Genomic DNA, 18,521 nt, shown 5'->3' with positions numbered 1-18,521 from the left:
TCAAGCAGGGGGTGCCCCAGGAGGAAAGCAGGAGGTATGAGGGGAAAACCTAGACTTAAAAAAAGAAAAAAGGACTAGAATGAACACGAGAGATGTGGGGAGGAGGAGAAAAGAACAAAGAGCAGAGAAGTGTGGAGCTGAGTCTGTTTTGTCAATTTTATTTTTATTTAAATTGTAACACTAACAGTTATATTGTGTTTCCCTGGCAGAAAATAGGAAGTGAAAAGAGGGAAGGGTTTGATTGCAGGCCATAAAAAGGGAGCTGGTATGGGGAACCTCCATGCTACTAGAAGGCCTTAAGTGGGACATGATGTGCAGGGAAATAGTGGCTCACATCAGCACTTCGTTTGCGGTTCAAGCACTTGTTTAAATATAATTCTGAGCACTGTGTAAAATTGTGAAGTTGATATTTTCTACACCAAGTAACCTTCCTCCTTTCTGAATCGCTTTCAGCGCTAAACCAACGGACTTCGACTTCTTGAAAGTTATTGGGAAAGGCAGCTTTGGCAAGGTGAGCTTTCTTACTGTTTCTCATCCTGACTGAACTGCACACTGGCACTAAATTTGGGGAACACTGGGAAGTGGTACTCACAAGTTCAGGGCTGGATTAAGGCAACCTGGGGCCCACGGACACAAGGCCCCTGTGGCTCCACCCTTACAGCCCCACTTCATACCATGGCACTGTCCCTTCCACCTGGAGTAGCAGTGGCATGGGACCCCCTCAACTCCTGACCAAGAGCAGCAGCAGGGTTTTCCCTGTCATTGGAGCAGTAGGGGTCCTTCTTCCCCACAGAGAGGCAAGGGTGGCAGCAGGGAGGCACCTCAGTACTTGCACTCCTGCTGCTGCATCATGTGCTGGGCTCACTCAACTACTGCCACACACCCAGTTCTTTGTTTGGGGTGGTGTTGGCTGGGCTGCCCAGAGCAGTGGGTCTTTGTGGCAATACCCTATTAAGATAGATGGAGCAGTTCACCCATCTCGGCGCTAGTGTTTGAGGCTCTTTAGTCCTACTTCCAAGCATTTCACCACAACCATGAAGACTAGAAACATATATTTTAAAAAGAGACAAGATTCCGCCCTCCTCCACTCCAGGAGCTGGGGCCCTAGGCATGGACCTGTAGTGCCTATGCCATAATTTGGCCCTGCATGAGCTCTCCGTTGTGACATTACAGTTCAGCAGAAACTGTGCAAGATCTTAGATTCCATATTCTGGTCAGTCTCCTTTTGCTGGTGATACTGGTAATAATTGTGAACTATTTTAAGGACCAAGAAATTGTACAGTGAAGTAATCGTATTAATCATGTTTCTCCAGATACTCTTTAATATCAGAATGAGAACTACGCTAACCATGTCTCCTCTCTCATCTTAAATTTCACAGGTTCTTCTTGCAAAACGAAAACTGGATGGGAAATTTTATGCAGTTAAAGTATTGCAGAAAAAAGTTGTTCTCAACAGGAAAGAGGTGAGGGGAAATGCGTTTTTCTTTTCCCCTTCAATTACAAAATTGTTCCTATTTACTTATTGACCTTTCACTTCCTTGCAGCAAAAACATATTATGGCTGAACGTAATGTACTGTTGAAAAATTTGAAACATCCATTTTTGGTTGGATTACATTTCTCATTCCAAACAACAGAAAAGCTTTACTTTGTTCTGGATTTTGTTAATGGAGGGGAGGTAAGTAGTTTTCATATTTCTTTAGGTTTTTGTCTCCTCTTAGGCTAATTTACAGAAAAAATAAAAATAATCCACTGTAAAATGTGCTGATTTTAATATTTCTGTAAGTAAATTAAAATCCTATTGATTTTACCTACCAGTTACAGCTTTCAAGATGTTGCTGTAGACTTGCATTCAAAACTTATTTGCAACTATTGAAGAGTTTCTTCCTTTCTTGTAAAACTCATTTTTATGCAACTCTCAATATAAACCTTAATACACAATTCTTAAACAGCCTTGTTGTCTGCAGCATAGCTTACTCTGAGCACCAACACTGAAGCTGAGGAGACCATAAGTAACTTGAGGAAGAACTTGTGAAAGAGATGGATGAAATCTGTAAATTTTAATAAGACATGCTGGAGTAAATTGATTATTTAACAAGCAGTAAGTCACTAGGCCCAGATAACATACACCCAAGAGTTCTGGAGGAGCTCAAGTCTGAATAGGCTGAGCTGATGATAAAAGTACACAATATCTCCTTAACAGCCACTGCTCCAGAGGATTGGAGGGTAGCAAATATTACTATTTTAAAACATCTCTAGGAGTAATATGATGAATTCTAAACCATTAAACTTCACATCTTTACCTGGAAATTTGGTTGAAATTACTATTTTAAAACAGAATTACAAAACACCTGGAAAATCATGATAGCATAGCGTCTGACCAGTGCACTTCCTTTAAAGAAAAATCATATCTCACTAATCTCTTAGAATATTTTGAACATATCAATAAAGTACTAGATAAAAGAGAATCAGTTGACATAATTTAGATTTCCAAAATGCTTTTGACAAGGTTCTGCACAAAAGGCTGCTAAAGAAGGAAAGTAGTCATGGGATCAGAGGCAAAATAAAAAAACTGGCTTGGGGTTGGAGGAGAGAGGATTAAGAAAAGAATTGAGTGTAAACGGTTGGTTTTCATCATGGCAAAAAGCTAGCAGTGGGGTGCCTCAAGGTTCTGTTCTAGGTCCTGTATAGGTCAACATATTAATAATTTGGAAAGTGGTGAGGAGTGAGGCTGCAAAACTTGCAGATGAGACAAAGTTATTTAGGTTAGTCATGACCAGAGAGACCCAGACAAACTCAGTGAATGGGCAGCATGGTGGCAAACCGAATTTCATGTTGACAAATGCAAACTAGTGTCCCTTTGAGGGAAAAATTTAAGCTACTCTTGCGCCTTACATACAGTAGAACCTCAGACTTAAGAACACCTCAGGAATGGAGGTTGTTCATAATTCTGAAATGTTCATAACTCTGAACAAAGCATTGATCTTTCAAAAGTTTATAACTGAACTGACTTAACACAGCTTGGAAACTTTACTATGCAGAAGAAAAATACTGATTTTTAGCCATCTCAATTTAAATGAAACAAGCACAGAAACAGTTTCCTTACCTTGTCAAATCTTTTTTTTAAACTTTCCCTTTCTTGTTTTAGTAGTTACTGTACTGCATTAAATGTTGTTTGTTTTGTGTGTGTGTGTCTGCCTCTCTCTGCTACTGCCTGATTGTAATCCCCATTCTAAATGAGGTGTATGATTGACCAGTCAGTTTGCAACTCTGGTGTTCATAACTCTGAGGTTCTGTTGTAGTTCTAAATTGACAGTCAACTCAAGAAAGGGATCTGGGTATCGCTGTAAACAGCTCAATGAAAACCTCTGCTCAACATGCAGCTGCAGTCAGTAAAGCAAACAAGATGTTACATTTAATAAAGAATGTGATGGTGAATAAAATGGAAATATAACAATACATTTTATATAGATCAGTGGTGCGGCCTCATCTGAAATACTGTGTGCAATACTTGTTACCCCATCTCTAAAAGGATACTGCAGAAATAAAGAGGGCCCAGAGGAAGACAATGAGAATGACCAAAGACATGGAAACACTCATTTGAAGAGAGGCAGAAGAGGACCTTAGAAAGAAAATATTGTTTGAGTGCTTACTCATGTCTATTCCATATTAGGTGTGTGTGCTTGCCACATGCACTGGTACTGGAAGTTGTTCCCTCAGCAGTATCCCTAGGGGACCAGCTCTGGCTCCCCCTGGTTGCAGTGAAAGGAGCGCTGCCAGCTCCCCCCACCCTCAGTTCCTTCTTGCCGCCAGTGACGGTGCTAGAACATCTGCTGCTTCGGCTAGCATTGATTCTTTCTCTGTTCTTGCAAACTCTAAAATCCTGTAAATAGTTAGTTAGTTAGTAGGAAGCCCTCAACCAGACTGACTTACCGGCCAAGTGGATGAGATTTTCCCGCTGAGCGTCCGAGCATGGCATCTCTCCCTCACGTTCTTCCATACAGGCTGATCTGGACTACCTGCTCCATTAAGGAACTTGCACACTCTTCCATTAGAGTGCATCTAGTGGCCATCTCCACTTTTTCACCCACCGATCCAAGGACAGACAGTGTTTTCCCATGATATGACGGTCAGATTCTTGAGATGGCTCAAGAGACTCTTCCTGCAGGTATGGACTCCTGTCCCACAGTGGGATCTTAACTTGGTCTTCTCTAGGCTCACCAGCCTGCCCTTTGAGCCACTGGGTTCCTGCTCCCTTTCCCAATTGTCATGGAAGGTCGCGTTCCTGGTGGTGGTAACGTCGGCGAGATGGGTCTCCGAAATTAAAGCCTTGACCTCAGAACCTCCATACACGGTCTTCTACAAAGATAAGGTTAAGTTGCGTTCCCACCCGGCCTTCCTGCCAAAGGTGGTCTCCACCTTTCATATGAACCAGAACATCTTTCTTCCAGTGTTCTGTCCCAAAACGCACAAAACCAGTGAGGAGAGGCGTCTTCACGTCCTGGAAGTCTGGAGGGCCTTGGCTTTCTACTTAGAACGTGCCAAGCCTTTCCAAAAATTGACTCAACTCTTTATCGCTACAGTGGATAGGATGAAAGGTCACCTGGTGTCCTTGCAGAGGATTTCTAATTGGATTACCTTGTGCATAAGGACCTGTTAGGATCTGGTGGGGGTTCCACCGCTGCCGATTTTCAGAGCCCATTTGACGAGAGCGCAGGTGTCTTCGGCGGCCTTCCTGGCACACATCCCTATCCAGGACATCTGTAGAGCTGCAATGTGGTCCTCTGTTCGCATGTTTACCACTCATTATGCCGTCACTCAGGCCAGAGATTACACTGGTTCAGCAGAGCTGTGTTGCAATCTACGCTTCCGTGAACTGCTACCTACCTCCAGGGATACTGCTTTGGAATCACCTAATATGGAATGGACATGAGCAAGCACTCGAAGAAGAAAAGACAGTTACCTTTTCCGTAACTGTTGTTCTTCTAAATGTGTTTCTCATGTCCATGCCACAACCTGTCCTCCTTCCCCGCTGTCTGAGTTTCCAGCAAGAAGGAACTGAGGGTGGTGGGGAGCCAGCGGTGCCACTTATACCATGTTATGTGGACACCACTCCAAAGGGCACCAGAGGTGGTCCCCTACGGATACTGCTGAGGGAAAAGCTCCTGGCACTGGTGCATGTGATGAGCACACACACCTAATATGGACTGCACATGAGCAACATATCTCGAACAACACCAGTTACGGAAAGCTAACTCTCTTTTCCTGTAGCTAACTTTTCAGTTCTGTGCATGGCAAGGTAGTCTCCAACCCTACAAGTAACTCAATGTCAGTAGACTCCTGCACCCATGCAGACACCAGTTGAAGCCTGTGGGCCCAGGGGGTCCATCTGCACCAAGTAACTTGTAGGATTGAAGAATGTATCCTCATAATATAAAACTTCTCCAAGTGGTCTCAGAATAGAATGTAAGATCCATTAGACTGTTATGCAAGAACTTGTATTGAAGTGCTCCGTACATACAATTGTGAAGTTAGTATGCTATTTGTTATCTTCTAAAATAGAAGAGAATAGAGAAGAAAAAAGAGAACAGCATTTATGTTCCCCACAGATTTCTTTGCTTCCCTGCAGAAAAATGACTTTTTGATGGGGAAGCAAAGGGAAGCCACGAGCGGTCATGCATCCCTCCCCAGCAGTAAGTTTTTTGGGTGCCTAGGACAACCGGCAGAGAGGTAAATCATTGTGGAGAAGGGGGCAGGACTGGGGAAGACCCAGCTGGCGGCTCCTACCCTGTGCCGGGCTCAGCTGCTAATCCTGGCTGGGCTGGGGAGGACAGGGCTTCCTCTTCCCCTGCACGGCATCTAAGGCTGTGTCAGACCCACTCCAAGATTTCTCCCCTGGCTGTAGGAAGCTCTGAAAATTCCCCCCACCCCTGCTTCCTGCACCCATCACTCTTCAGCTGCAGGGGGAGGGATCTCTGTACAGGGAGCTGCTCCCCCATACACCCAACCCCTGTGCAACCAGACCCCCTCATACCCAGACCGTCCTGCTGAGGCTCACTCCCCCTGCACCCAAAACCCTCCTGACAAGCCCTGCTCATGGACCGCCCCAACAAGCCACTCGCACTCTGATCCCCACCCTACTGAGCCCCACTCCCCGAGCATCTGGACCCCCCCTACTGAGTTCCCCACACCAACCGCCCTGCCAAGCTCTTCTCCGCCCCCCATGCACCCCTTCTGAGCACCAACCACTTTCACCTGGACCACCCTGCAGAGTCCCATTACCGTTGCACCCAGAACTCCCCAACAAGCCCCTGTGTATCCAGATCCCCTGCCACACCCCGATCCCCCACTGAGCCATCCGCTCCCAGATTGTCCCACACCTGGATCCCCCCCACACTAAACCTCTCCACAGTTGGATCCTGCCTTGTTGAGCCTGCTTGCCCACACCTGGTGCACCTGGCCCGGTCCTTGTGCTGTGTCAGGGTTGGGTGCAGCCTCACCACTGAGTCCATGTCCCGGTGCGGGGCGGGGAAGCTGCACAATGATCTTCCACCTCTGTGCAGCCAGTGGCCTGTGCTCCCCAGTGCCATGTTGGAGCCTTCACATTTATTTGACAAATAAAATTTGCAGAATTTTAAAATAGCGTATGCAGAATTTTTAATTTTTTGGTGCAGAATGCCCTCAGGAGTAAATTTGTATTGGCTGGACTTGACTTTCTGGGAAACATCCTGTACTCCTATCTATTAACTCATTACACGCTAAGTACTGCTGGGGTTACACAAGTGAGAAAATAAAGAAGTTGCTAAAAGAGGGATATAAACGGTTATGTAAAAGGAAATTTTTTAATTTGTTTCACAGTTCTGCTAGCTTGTCATAAAAAAACTGAAAGTGACTTGCTTGTTACTGCAAAGGATTACACCTTGTAATTTGAAATTTGTATGCCAGTTTGTCTTATCATTTGCATCTTCATATATTTACAGCTGTTCTTTCATTTACAAAGAGAACGCTCCTTTCCTGAACACAGAGCCAGATTTTATGCTGCTGAAATAGCCAGTGCATTGGGCTACTTGCACTCCATAAATATTGTATACAGGTAACCATTTCCTAAAACTTATTTTTGTTCTGCATTAAGATAAATGTAGCAAATCAAGAAAAGCTGCATTTGCTGTTTTTATTCAACCTATTTACACGTGTGGACTTGTGACTTTAAGCTTATAATTATTATTTTTAAACAGAGGCCTGACCCAATTTTTTAAAAGTTTTTGTGTAAAAAATAAGTGACTACTTATTAGTATAAAACTCTGTCTCTTCATTTTTTGGTTACGCTCATAGGAGGATTAATATAAGACTTTGTTTTTAATAGGGATTTGAAACCAGAAAACATTCTCTTAGACTCACTGGTAAGCATATCCTATCTGATGTCCAAAAATGCGTCTTTACGTTAACACTTATCTTTGTGTAACTGCAAAATATTATGATACAGTCTTAAATTGGTTTTTCAGTAAGATCTGTTTTGTTTGTTTTTTCTCTCTACAGGGACATGTTGTCTTAACAGATTTTGGACTCTGTAAAGAAGGGATTGCTATCTCGGATACCACTGCAACCTTTTGTGGGACACCAGAAGTAAGCTAACTTCCTTGAGTTTTAGCCAGCACAAGCAAATTGCCACAACAAACTGGGGGAGAGGGTTTCATTTTGGGGGGGGGGGGGTTTGAGTAGGAAGTGTTGGTAGTTTTCAAAGTTGGCAGATAGATAGATAATCTTGCATGAATTAAGATATTTTGTAGTTGACAAGGATTGTACAAATGGCGAAGTGTCTGTCAGTGAAAATTCTTGTGGGAGCGATTTACGTGAGTTATAATCTATCTGAGTCCATAAAATAAAGCATATAGTAATCAAACCTGAAGAAAAACAATGTGTCTATTGAACTTTGTTGGAAAATTTGAATGCCAAAATATGGAGTGCTTCTGTGGTTAAATATTTGTTATGACCAGTTGTGAAATGGATTACATAGAAAATCTTGGTCTCGTACTAAGAGAGAGTTTTTTTTAATACATTTGGTGTAATTCATATTAGACTTACACAAGAGGATTGCAACATTATGGCCTGCGGCCCCAGTTTATAAAAAGCTTTTCCTGAGTTTGACTGTTGTGGGTTGTGTACCAGTCTGTCTACTCTGGGACTTGGATTCAGATCATTCATGAGCTGCTAAAAGTTTAATGATCTAGCTTAATATTTAAACTCCACTTGTTACAATGGTACCTGAGTGTCTAGTATGATCTCTCTATGGTCCCTATATTTGTCCATATCACAAAAACCTAACTGACTATAAAGTAGAGTCAGCAATCTCTGCTCAAAAGGGAGGAGAGGCAAGGACTGAAGGAGCAAAAGCATTGCAGGTCAGGGCTGTGAGAACAATAATGATCCAGCCGTAGCGTCAAAATTCTAAATAACTGAGTATCTGTACGGAATAGCCTGGTGGGGCTAGGAGATTCTGTTCCAAATGTATCTACTCAGATATTATGGTGTTGAGAACCATATAAGTATCTAAATCCTGAATAAACTTTTTTGTGAGGCACCTAGAAACCTGTTAATGTCATGTTGGCATCCAGTAATTGATGGCAAACCATGATATGGAATGTGTCCTTCAAATCTGTGTCCCCTGACTAATTTGTGGCAAAAAAAAAAATCTCTGGATATTTCACAATTGATTATTTATTATTTGTCTGAAGCCTCATTGAAACTTAAAATATAGATCATGTGATTATGCCAGAGGTGGGCAAACTACAGCCCGCGGGCCACATCTGGCCCGCGGAACTGTCCTGCCCGGCCCCTAAGCCCCCAGCTTCTCCCCCGCTGTACCCCAGCCCTCGCAGCCACACCGCTGTGTGGGCAGTGGTCTGGGCTGCGCGCTCATGCAGGGCAGCGCAGCGCAGCAGCGTGTCTGGCTCCGGCCGGGTGGTGCAGCAGCCAGACACGCTGCTCTGAGTGGCATCGTAGGGGGGCTGGGGGGTTGGATAAGAGGCAGGGGATCCCGGGGGGCAGTCAGGGGACAGGAGGCGGTTGGATGGGGTGGGGGCGGTCAGGGGATGGGGAATGGGGTTGGGGTGGGTTCTGGGGGGGGGGAGTGATCAGGGGACAAGGAGTGGGGGGGGGTTGGGGGTTTTGGGGGGGGAAGCAGGAAGTGGGAAGTGGTGAGGGGATAGGGGCCAGGCTGTTTGGGGAGGCACAACCTTCCCTACCCGGCTCTCCATACAGTTTTGCACCCTGATGTGGCCCTCGGGCCAGAAAATTTGCCCACCCCTGGACTATGCAGTAACAATAAGGAGGAGTAAGAAACATTTTCTTGGTTTGAAGAAGAATGAGATGCTTCCATGTATTTCCCACTTTTTAAATCCCTCATTCAGTATTCAAGCCCAAGGAGGGCAACAGGATTGGTTAATGAACAACTTGCCCTTGAGAAAGAGAGATGCCATTGGCAGAGGGAAGCTGTTTCTTTGCAGATTCCCACACTGTGGTTTCAGCTGTTTCCACAGTATGCATCCGATGAAGTGAGCTGTAGCTCATGAAAGCTTATGCTCAAATAAATTGGTTAGTCTCTAAGGTGCCACAAGTACTCCTTTTCTAGCTGTTGCTTAGTTGTCTGTGAAGCTACAGAGCAGTGACCTTTCCCTGAAACTTGAAAGAATTGTCAGTTTAGAGATGGCACAGTAATTTGGCAAATTGTCAGTGGGTATAAAGGATAACTTGAACTGGGAAACAACAGCTAGCTATTTAAACAATTGGCTGGATGTCAGCGAGATTTACCAAGTTTGTTAAAGGACCAGAGAACTCTGTAGGAATCTATACAGTAATTTTTCTAAAGATGTATTGTAAAATAGTTGCTTGGATAAAGGCTAGATTTGAATATAACCAGCCTAACTTTTTTTTTCTTTAGTACCTTGCCCCAGAAGTGATCAGAAAACAGCCCTATGACAACACAGTAGACTGGTGGTGCCTTGGTGCGGTTCTATATGAAATGCTTTATGGGTTGGTAAGCTACCTTTTTCCTTTCAAACTCTTTACTTGAATACTATAGTTAGTAATATATAACTTTTCAAAGCAGTTAAAACACACTTTAACTGGTGAATAACTTGTTTTGTAGCTTTCTAACTTACCATCTGGTTTTGTCTCTTGAATTCTGTTTTTCTTTTTGAAGTCTAAATTTCTGCTCTCCAAACTGATGTGACATTAATAATTCTTATCCAGTGGAGTCAAGCAGATATAACCCAAAATAAATGCAAGCGTCTATTGAAGCAGCAGTGGTGCTGCCCTATAAAAGTAAAGTACTACTTGCCAAAAGTGGTACCAAAGACATTGGCAAAGTATTTTTAACCCTAAAATTTCCAATTTCCTCCAGATTACTTCTTAATACAGCAATAAAAAAACCAATCTTCCCACACTTCAGCTAGGGTTTATTTTTTGTAACCTTTCTAAAAACAGCTGTTTTGTGTTTCACAAACTACATTTCCTCCTCACATACAAACGAGTTTCCTTACTTCACCTGGGAAAACATGCAGAACTTTGTTCACCCACTCATGCTCTTTTGCTCACATTCAGTAAGATTTTTAAATGTGGATAGCTTCTACAGCTACCAGTGAATGTGAGCACACCTGGGCAGAGAACAGGAGATGCAGGAAAGAGCTAACAGAGGAATGCAATCCTGGTGTCACTGCATGTGTTACGTGAAGATAAAGGAATTGGCCCATTCATGAAGAAGTGTGGGGGTTTGGGGAAAGGAAGGGGGGGAATTCTGGTTAAAAAATGAAATTTCTATCTATTCTATCTGAAATCAGTCTGCCACTGGGTGAAGCTATTTTTCACTGCTAGTCATTGGCATTTCTGATGGAACAGTTTACTCTCACATTTGAAAAAAGTGTTTTTTAATTGAACAGTACCGTTTCAAAGCCACATTTCAATTTTTCATTTTGTTTTTGTTCAGCCTCCATTTTACTGCCGTGATGTTGCTGAGATGTATGAAAATATTCTTCACAAACCTCTGTATGTGCGCCCAGGAGTCAGTCTTACAGCCTGGTCTATTCTGGAAGAACTCTTGGAGAAAGACAGGCAAAACAGACTTGGAGCAAGAGAAGACTTTGTATGTAATTTCCTGGCAATGAATTATCTGGCACTAATTTATTAAAGGGACATTGTCAAATTTAAGACCACAATTCAACGTTATTTTTAAGAAACAGGTAGAGAATGTCCTTTGAATGCTAAATATCAACTTTAAAACAAAATACCCTAGTTGTCACAAAAAACCTGAAGGGCAGGGGAAGACACATTTATGATGCAGAACTTAGTGTTTTGAGCTTGACTGTTGCAGTACCTGCCAGCAAAGGAAACCCATTTCCCAACATTATATTCCATGAGTTGTGCTGATATAATTGATGATGGTAGTACTCAAACAAGGAAGTTACCAAAACAAAAAGAGCTACACTTTGGTAAATTCAGCTTTCAACGGTGAGAAAAATACTATTTGTCAAATAGGAAAAAGGCAAGGAAACAATTATTTTTTCAGGCTTCCAAAATGGCTTCACAAATAATGGCTAGTGTTTTGCAAACTTCTATCCAATAATATTTTGACAGTGTTCCTTAAGGTTGTGTAAAGATGCATAGAGAAGTTGTCACAGAATTGTGTAGGCAGGATATCAAATGATCTTGCAGTTTTACCCCTGATTGATGTATTTAGGCTTCGTCTTATTAATGTTCTGTAATGTGTTGATCTCGTCATACGCAAACTTAAAAGTTCTGTTAGATTGCTACAGTACAGTTACATTTTTTGCAGCACACTGTAAATGAAAGGCAGTTATGTTTGGGAGGACATAACTGTTTACTCTAGATATAAACAGAAAACATACTGCAGAGTTCCTGGAGGCATTCCATCTGGAGCAGTGCTCATATTAGCAAGTTTTGTTAGCGTGGAGCAGGAACGTGAACATAAATACTATTTGAAAAACCTTCTTGAAACCAGGGTTTGCTTAAGACTTCAATTTAAGCAGAAAATAAAATGCCTTTTCAGAAATGTTTCCCCATCAAATTTTACCCACTCCAGCCATACCTTCTAATACGAATTGCAAAACAAATTTATCAAATAATGGGCTTGAACTTTTTTATTACTAGGGATGAAAGTAAAATCAAACTCTTACCGGTACAGGGGCTGGCTCTGGCCCCGCCCCCCAGAAAGGGTGGGGCCTTGGGTGGAAGGGGCAGGGCTGGAGGGTCAGCGTCCCCCAGCCAGCCCGCCTGCGCTGCCTGGGGCTCCAGCAGCGATTTAAGATTTAAAGGGCTCGGGGCTCTGGCCGCTGCTGTGGCAGCCGGAGCCCCAGGCCCTTTTAAATTGCCGGCCCCAGGGCAACTGCTTCTTTTGCACCCCCTCTCCCCGGTTGGTGGCAAAGGGGCAACGACGTACCGGTGGCTACTTTTTACCAGTACACCATACCGGCCCATACTGCTTTACTTTCACCCCTGCTTGTTACTGCACCAGATCCAAGAAACTCTTATTCTAGCCTGCTGGAAGAATCTCTGAAACAACATTGTATTCCAGCGCTGTAGGGTATATCATGGAAATACATGGAAATAACCAAAGTTTATCTTTGCTTACTGTTGCAGCTTGAAATTCAAAGGCATCCTTTCTTTGAATCTCTCAGCTGGGCTGACCTTCTCCAGAAGAAGATTCCACCACCATTTAATCCTAATGTGGTAGGTGCAATATGCATATTTCGATTATATCTCCCGAATCTCTTCATGTAGTGGGGCAGAATCTATGGGATGAGGACATCTATCTAAAAGTTGCAGAGAATGGCAACCCCAGTACCTCTCAAACAGTGTTGGTGACCATTTCTGAACTGTTTAGAGCAATGGCACTTAAATTAGAAGAGCTAGAGAGCCATTTTTGTTACTGAATGAAGTCAGCAACATGCCATCCTGACATTGCATTGTGCTTTTGTCATAGTGTTGGATTGGAATGTGATAAAGTTGTGCTTTCGTGACTTGCATGTCATGGCACAGGGTCAGAATACTGCACCGTGACATGTTTTACAGCTCTCTCAGACCTTTCTCCACCTTCTGTTCTCCATTCTCCACTCCTGACTACTGGGAAGGGAAGATCTTTCTTTTCCCCTACATCTCCAACTGTTTGGGTGATGGGCAGCTCCTACCCAATAGGTCTGATGCATTCGGCAGTGAGGGTAGCACTCTTCTAAGTTGCGTTTTTTAAATTTGAGGCCCCACTAAGAGGTGCAAGATGTACCATTTTTGTCTAGTTATTGTCATACTGCAGTTGCTGCTTCAGCTTAATAGGGTATCAGACTAAGGGCAGAACTGTCACTGGTGGAATCAGTGTTTGTCAGTCACTAAGCTGATTCCAGGAGAGCTGCCATTTGACATTCACATGAGCTCAAATTCTCTTAGAAAAATACTAACACTATAGAAACCTGTGTAAAGAGAAGGGGCAGAGAGAGGAAAATGAGGAGAAAAACAGGAAAATGAAGAGTGACTGGAGGATGGGGAGTGATTTTTTAAAAAAAAAAAAAAGAGAGGAAGGAGAATTCATGAGGAGGGTGAAGAGAAGAAAAAGAAGGTTTCTTGTTTTTGTATCTCTTTTCACCATCTCTTAAGAAGCAGCACTTTTGTCTTTTTCCTTCTGGAAATATTGCACAGTATATGTGGATTTGGCAAATTTACTGTCACCACTTTGATCTTTTGGCCTGAATTATACCCCGTAACAAACTGCTTCAGTACCAGTTTTCAGGGGCGGAGTGATGGGATTAATTTAAATGCTCTCCTTATGAAAGGGAAAACTTCATAATGTAGACAACTTTGAATTTGAAAAATGAAAAATATTTAACAGACAAAAGCATGTAAAAATACAAATGCCATATTAATATGATTAATGCTGGTTTGTGTGTCTCATTCTTAGGTTGGCCCAGATGATATAAGGAATTTTGATGCAGCTTTTACAGAAGAAATGGTTCCCTATTCAGTTTGCATTTCCTCTGATTATAACATTGTAAATGCCAGTGTGCTGGAGGCAGATGATGCATTTGTTGGATTTTCTTATGCACCACCTTCTGAAGACTTATTTCCCTAGGAGGTTAGGAGCCAACAAATGATGCACAAGTACAAGTCTGAAGATGGACTGAAACATGAGTGTGAACATAGCCAAGAATATGTGTAACTAGTGCCTCATTTTATATGAAGGGTTGAAACCAATGAACAAACATTTTCTGCTGTATATGAGGAAATTGGGCATTTCAGATGGCTTTCTTTGGGATTTAAACTGTTATTCCTGCTGCATAAAAATATTTTTAAAATGAAGATCTCTAAAAGCTGTTCCTTTACATGAATCTGTTTTTAAGCAAATACACTGTTTTTTCTCCAGGTTTACATTAATACCTATCCAGGATTTGGCTGTCTTTCAGCAGCAGCAAACTTAGCACATTTATAAATGCCTTTGTAACTATTTACAGTGACTTTGTGCTTGAATTGTAACTATGCAATTGTCTTTTGTATATCATTGTTTAAAAAAAGATAAATGTTTTCCCTGTTATCACCTTTTGAAATATAAGTTCATTACTTGACAGCACTTATGCTAAAAATGTAATTCCTCACTGAAGAATAAGTAGATACTTTAAGGATCCACAAACTGAAAAGTTGCTCATTTATGACCAAATTGACATCCTTACTCCTTCATAAATCCCTTACTTCTTAAGTACTCCTTTAAATTTATACTGGATTATTTGAGAAATAAAGCACTACTCAAAGTGAGTAAGGGTAGCACAAACTAGCCCAAAATATTTGGTAACACTACTAAATACATTGTCTATAATGTTCTTTTCTGATGAAGAAATATCTGAATCTCAACTGCACTAAAATTTTTTTGCATTAAAATTCTATTTTTCCAAAGAGTTGGAGGGCAGTAATCATTGCTACTTTTAAAGGCAGTCTTGCTGTGACCCTACAGAGAGGAGATCGTGCCAAAAGTTAGGGTTATTTTGTGTGTGTATCTGGAATACGAATATATTCTAAATGAACTGTATCAAAATTCATAGTTTCTTGTCTTTCTATATTCTAATGTATCAGCTCTTAAATCTTCACTTGATAGTTAGGAAAAATAACTATTAAACTACCTTTTGATTACTTTTAAGAATATGAAGAGCGATTGTATATAGTGTGTGCCTCTTGTGATTTGCACATATAACCAAAATGCTAACACTGATCAACTTGTTTGGGCTTTTTTTAAACACAATACATCCTGAAAGTTGGCTCCAGTTTTAATGTGACTTTCTTGTAACAGTAATAATACTTGTGATTCACTTTGCTTGTAAATAACAGTTTTGTCTGCCACTTGAAAAGTCTGGGTGCACACTTTTCACAATGCATTTCAGTGCCTTTAACTGGATCACCATGAGAACTTAACTCCTTGAAAGAAATTTAATAAAAAAAAAAAAAAGGCAATAGCAACAATTTAAAGCGTTGAAGTTTCTCTGATCACAAAAATGCAACTTGTGTGTCATAGCTAACAAAACAAAAACCAAGTAATTAAGATAAACATTAATCTACAGATCTTGTTACAGTGGAATAGAAAGAATCCATTTTGAAGATCAGGGAAAGTAGAATGTCAAATAGGACACCTGTAAGTAAAAAGTAGTAATAATTTGCCTAGAATGCTATGTCAGTTAAATTCTCAGAAGGTTAGACCAAAATTAATTTCTCACTTGAAGCAATAATTCTTGGTTTGTCACCTGCACAATGATTAACACTGATGCAACACTGAAGAATTGACACAAAGTGTCTGTCTGCTCATGTAGCTCTGCTAGCTAACTAAAGTAGTAATAAAAGGAGAGGGAATGAAAGGGACATAATTCTGCTAATTTCAGCCTCCATTGTCCTCTTTTTCAATAAAGTGTTTTCCACCAGGTATTGGCTTTGTAAAGATTCTCTCCTTGGCTATTTGTATCCTAAACTTTCTAATTTTAAATAGGGTGTGATATCACTGCTTTACCAGGAAGAGGAATGTGCCAGTTTAAGGATTTTTCAAAGCAGTGAAATGTCAGAAACTATATAGCCCCTCACTTCAGTCTCAAAGAGAAAATCTGTAACTGCAGAACAGGAGTCTTCTGAGTATCTATCTTGTATGGCTGAACCTAATAAATAGTAAATCAATCTTTCCTGCTTTTGCACCTCTTCTCTACATAAGACAGAAAGTTACTTTGCCTACACCAGAATTTCATCACAGCTTTTAAAACTAATTCATAGACTGAATTCAAAATGTAATGCACTATATAAAGTGCAAAGTCTTATGAAACTGTGAGCTTTAGGAGTGTACAATGGTGTGTGTTCTGCTTACTGAAGCCTGAATGCTGCCCTCTAACTCACAAGAAGTTTTCATTGATTTAAAATCTGAATTTCAAATACTGAGGCCAGAATTTGGAGACTGGCCTTAGCAAAGGGCATTGCACCTTCTCCTGTGGTTTTTTGGTTGTTTTGTAAGAATATACAGCGGAGGGGGTGGAATTTGGTGCAGTTGGTTGCTGTAGCTCACTTCTTAACATTTTCCTAGATAAAGGACAAATTTAAACAGGAAAAATAATTAGAATGACATTGTTAGTAGTAATACTAGGAGTTACTGCTACTAAAGAAGGCTACTGCTGGCCTACCGACCCTTTTTGTAAAGTTTTCATAACAGAATCTCCCTTTGTGTAAATAAGGGACATAAGGTGGTGATGGTGGTAATAGTGACAATGCAGCTGTAATGTTTCTGCCCGTCAGAGTTAGCAACAACAAGGGCCGGGTTCAGTACCTAGGGGTTCCATTCCAATAACACAATTCAAAACCGGCTAGAGCCCCCACCCAGTGACCTGGGACAAATATATACCACCCCCTGCTGGGTGCCTCTAAGAGGCAATACTTCCCCCCTCTTGCAAGCACTGAGTCTGAGTGTAGCAAAAGCCTTTTAATAACAGAGAGAAACAATGTGGCATTATATTGGGGGAACACCACCAACAGGATTCATAACATAACCCATGAGCAAAAACCCATCCCAAGCAAATTGGGCCATGTCCTTTCCCTTTGCTTCTTGAGTCCAACAACCCAAAAGTCTATGCCCCTGGTCAGTGCAGCCCCAGAGTTTGAAAATTTATCTGCAGAGTTTTACCTCCCAACCTGGATGGAGGTGGGAGGGTTAAGGGGCACCTTACATGGTCCGAAGCCGATTGCCCCACCTCTCCATGGGGCTCCGCTCCGCTCCACTAGCCGTCCCACGAATCGCTCTGCTCTACCCTGCCAGCCCCCCATGAGCTGCCTCAGCCGTCCTGCAAACTGCTCTGCTCCACCAGCCACTCTGCTCTGCCAGCTGTTCCATGAGCTGCTCCAGCTGTCCTGCAAACTGCTCCACAATATATCTTTAGGCTCCTCCACTATTTAACACAACACTCAGTAATTTTAGCTCTTTTGTGATTTCAGCTTGTAGTGCCGGTGCACCATTGGTCCAAAGTGAATTCAGCTCAGCAACCTGTAACTAGACTCCTAATAGCAAAAAGAAAAGGAGTACTTGTGGCACCTTAGAGACTAACCAATTTATTTGAGCATAAGCTTTCATGAGCTACAGCTCACTTCATTGGATGCTTTAGTCTCTAAGGTGCCACAAGTACTCCTTTTCTTTTTGAGAATACAGACTAACAAGGCTGTTACTCTGAAACCTGTCATTCTGCTAGACTCCTAATGGAATCAAAATTACCTCTGACATTCTACAGTGGAAGGAGAAAAGTGCAATTGGCATGCAGGACCCAGCAGGAGGGCTATACCACCAGATACTAATACCTGTACCCAGCCTCTCTCAATTCACTGAGTTTTGGAACCCATATCTCTTGCGCAGCAAGTGCTACTTATTTGATGGCGAGTCCCTCCACCATAACAAAAGGTCAAGTACAGTTCCAATATCCTTGATTCACATAATCAGGATAATAATTTATTCTTCCTGAACCAATAACAGAGCAACTGGGGATCCCACAGCAGCCAAAGTGACCATTTGGGCAGCTATGGGCTCATGCTAGGCGGGGTGGGTGTGCCTATGCAAATGAGATCAACCCCTGAAGTTCATTTCCACAACTTGCCACAACTCACCACTAGATGTCAGAGTGGCGCTCATCCTGACTCTCCTTACACAGCCAACCATGCATTGTCCTGTGCTTCAGTTGGCTCTTGGTTATAGGTTAGTCCACAGAAAAAAACTGTTAAAAAGAAAGAGATAATAAATCAGCCCAAACTGTGGAAGGAGGAGGAGAGGTTCAGGTGGGAAGAGTTTGGACGAAGCACCAGGTCAGTCTGTGTGCACAAGGCTGGAATGCTGGCTGCAGTTGCAGCATCTCTGTAAATAGTTTTCTTAATAAAGAGCTAGTTCAGTTCTTAGAAACATGGAGTCCTCTCATGTTGTTACCCAGCAGGTGACACATGAAACAGTGTATACGACTGGGTGTCTAAG

General features: G+C 42.1%; 1 protein-coding gene across 12 annotated transcripts in view; it reads left to right on the top strand.

Annotated features, from left to right (window-relative positions):
* SGK3 (serum/glucocorticoid regulated kinase family member 3) overlaps positions 1–15,505 on the top strand; it is a 90,054-nt gene extending 74,549 nt beyond the window's left edge. For 11 of the 12 annotated variants that reach the window (XM_073330980.2, XM_073330987.2, XM_073330986.2 and 8 more), the window contains 10 exons: positions 454–511; positions 1,380–1,463; positions 1,545–1,676; positions 6,979–7,091; positions 7,362–7,398; positions 7,535–7,621; positions 9,936–10,031; positions 10,980–11,135; positions 12,650–12,739; positions 13,959–15,505. In XM_073330980.2, coding sequence (XP_073187081.1) covers positions 454–511; positions 1,380–1,463; positions 1,545–1,676; positions 6,979–7,091; positions 7,362–7,398; positions 7,535–7,621; positions 9,936–10,031; positions 10,980–11,135; positions 12,650–12,739; positions 13,959–14,129 — 1,024 coding nt within the window. In that variant the 3' untranslated portion in view covers positions 14,130–15,505. The remainder of the gene's footprint in view (positions 1–453; positions 512–1,379; positions 1,464–1,544; positions 1,677–6,978; positions 7,092–7,361; positions 7,399–7,534; positions 7,622–9,935; positions 10,032–10,979; positions 11,136–12,649; positions 12,740–13,958) is intronic. The other variant, XM_073330983.2, reaches the window with a different exon arrangement.
* The last annotated feature ends 3,016 nt before the right edge of the window (positions 15,506–18,521 follow it).

Source organism: Lepidochelys kempii, chromosome 2 (genome assembly GCF_965140285.1).
Source record: "Lepidochelys kempii isolate rLepKem1 chromosome 2, rLepKem1.hap1, whole genome shotgun sequence".
NCBI classification, from domain to species: Eukaryota; Metazoa; Chordata; order Testudines; family Cheloniidae; genus Lepidochelys; species Lepidochelys kempii.
Note: the sequence above shows the minus strand (reverse complement) of the source record. Positions and strands in the feature narration are given on the sequence as shown.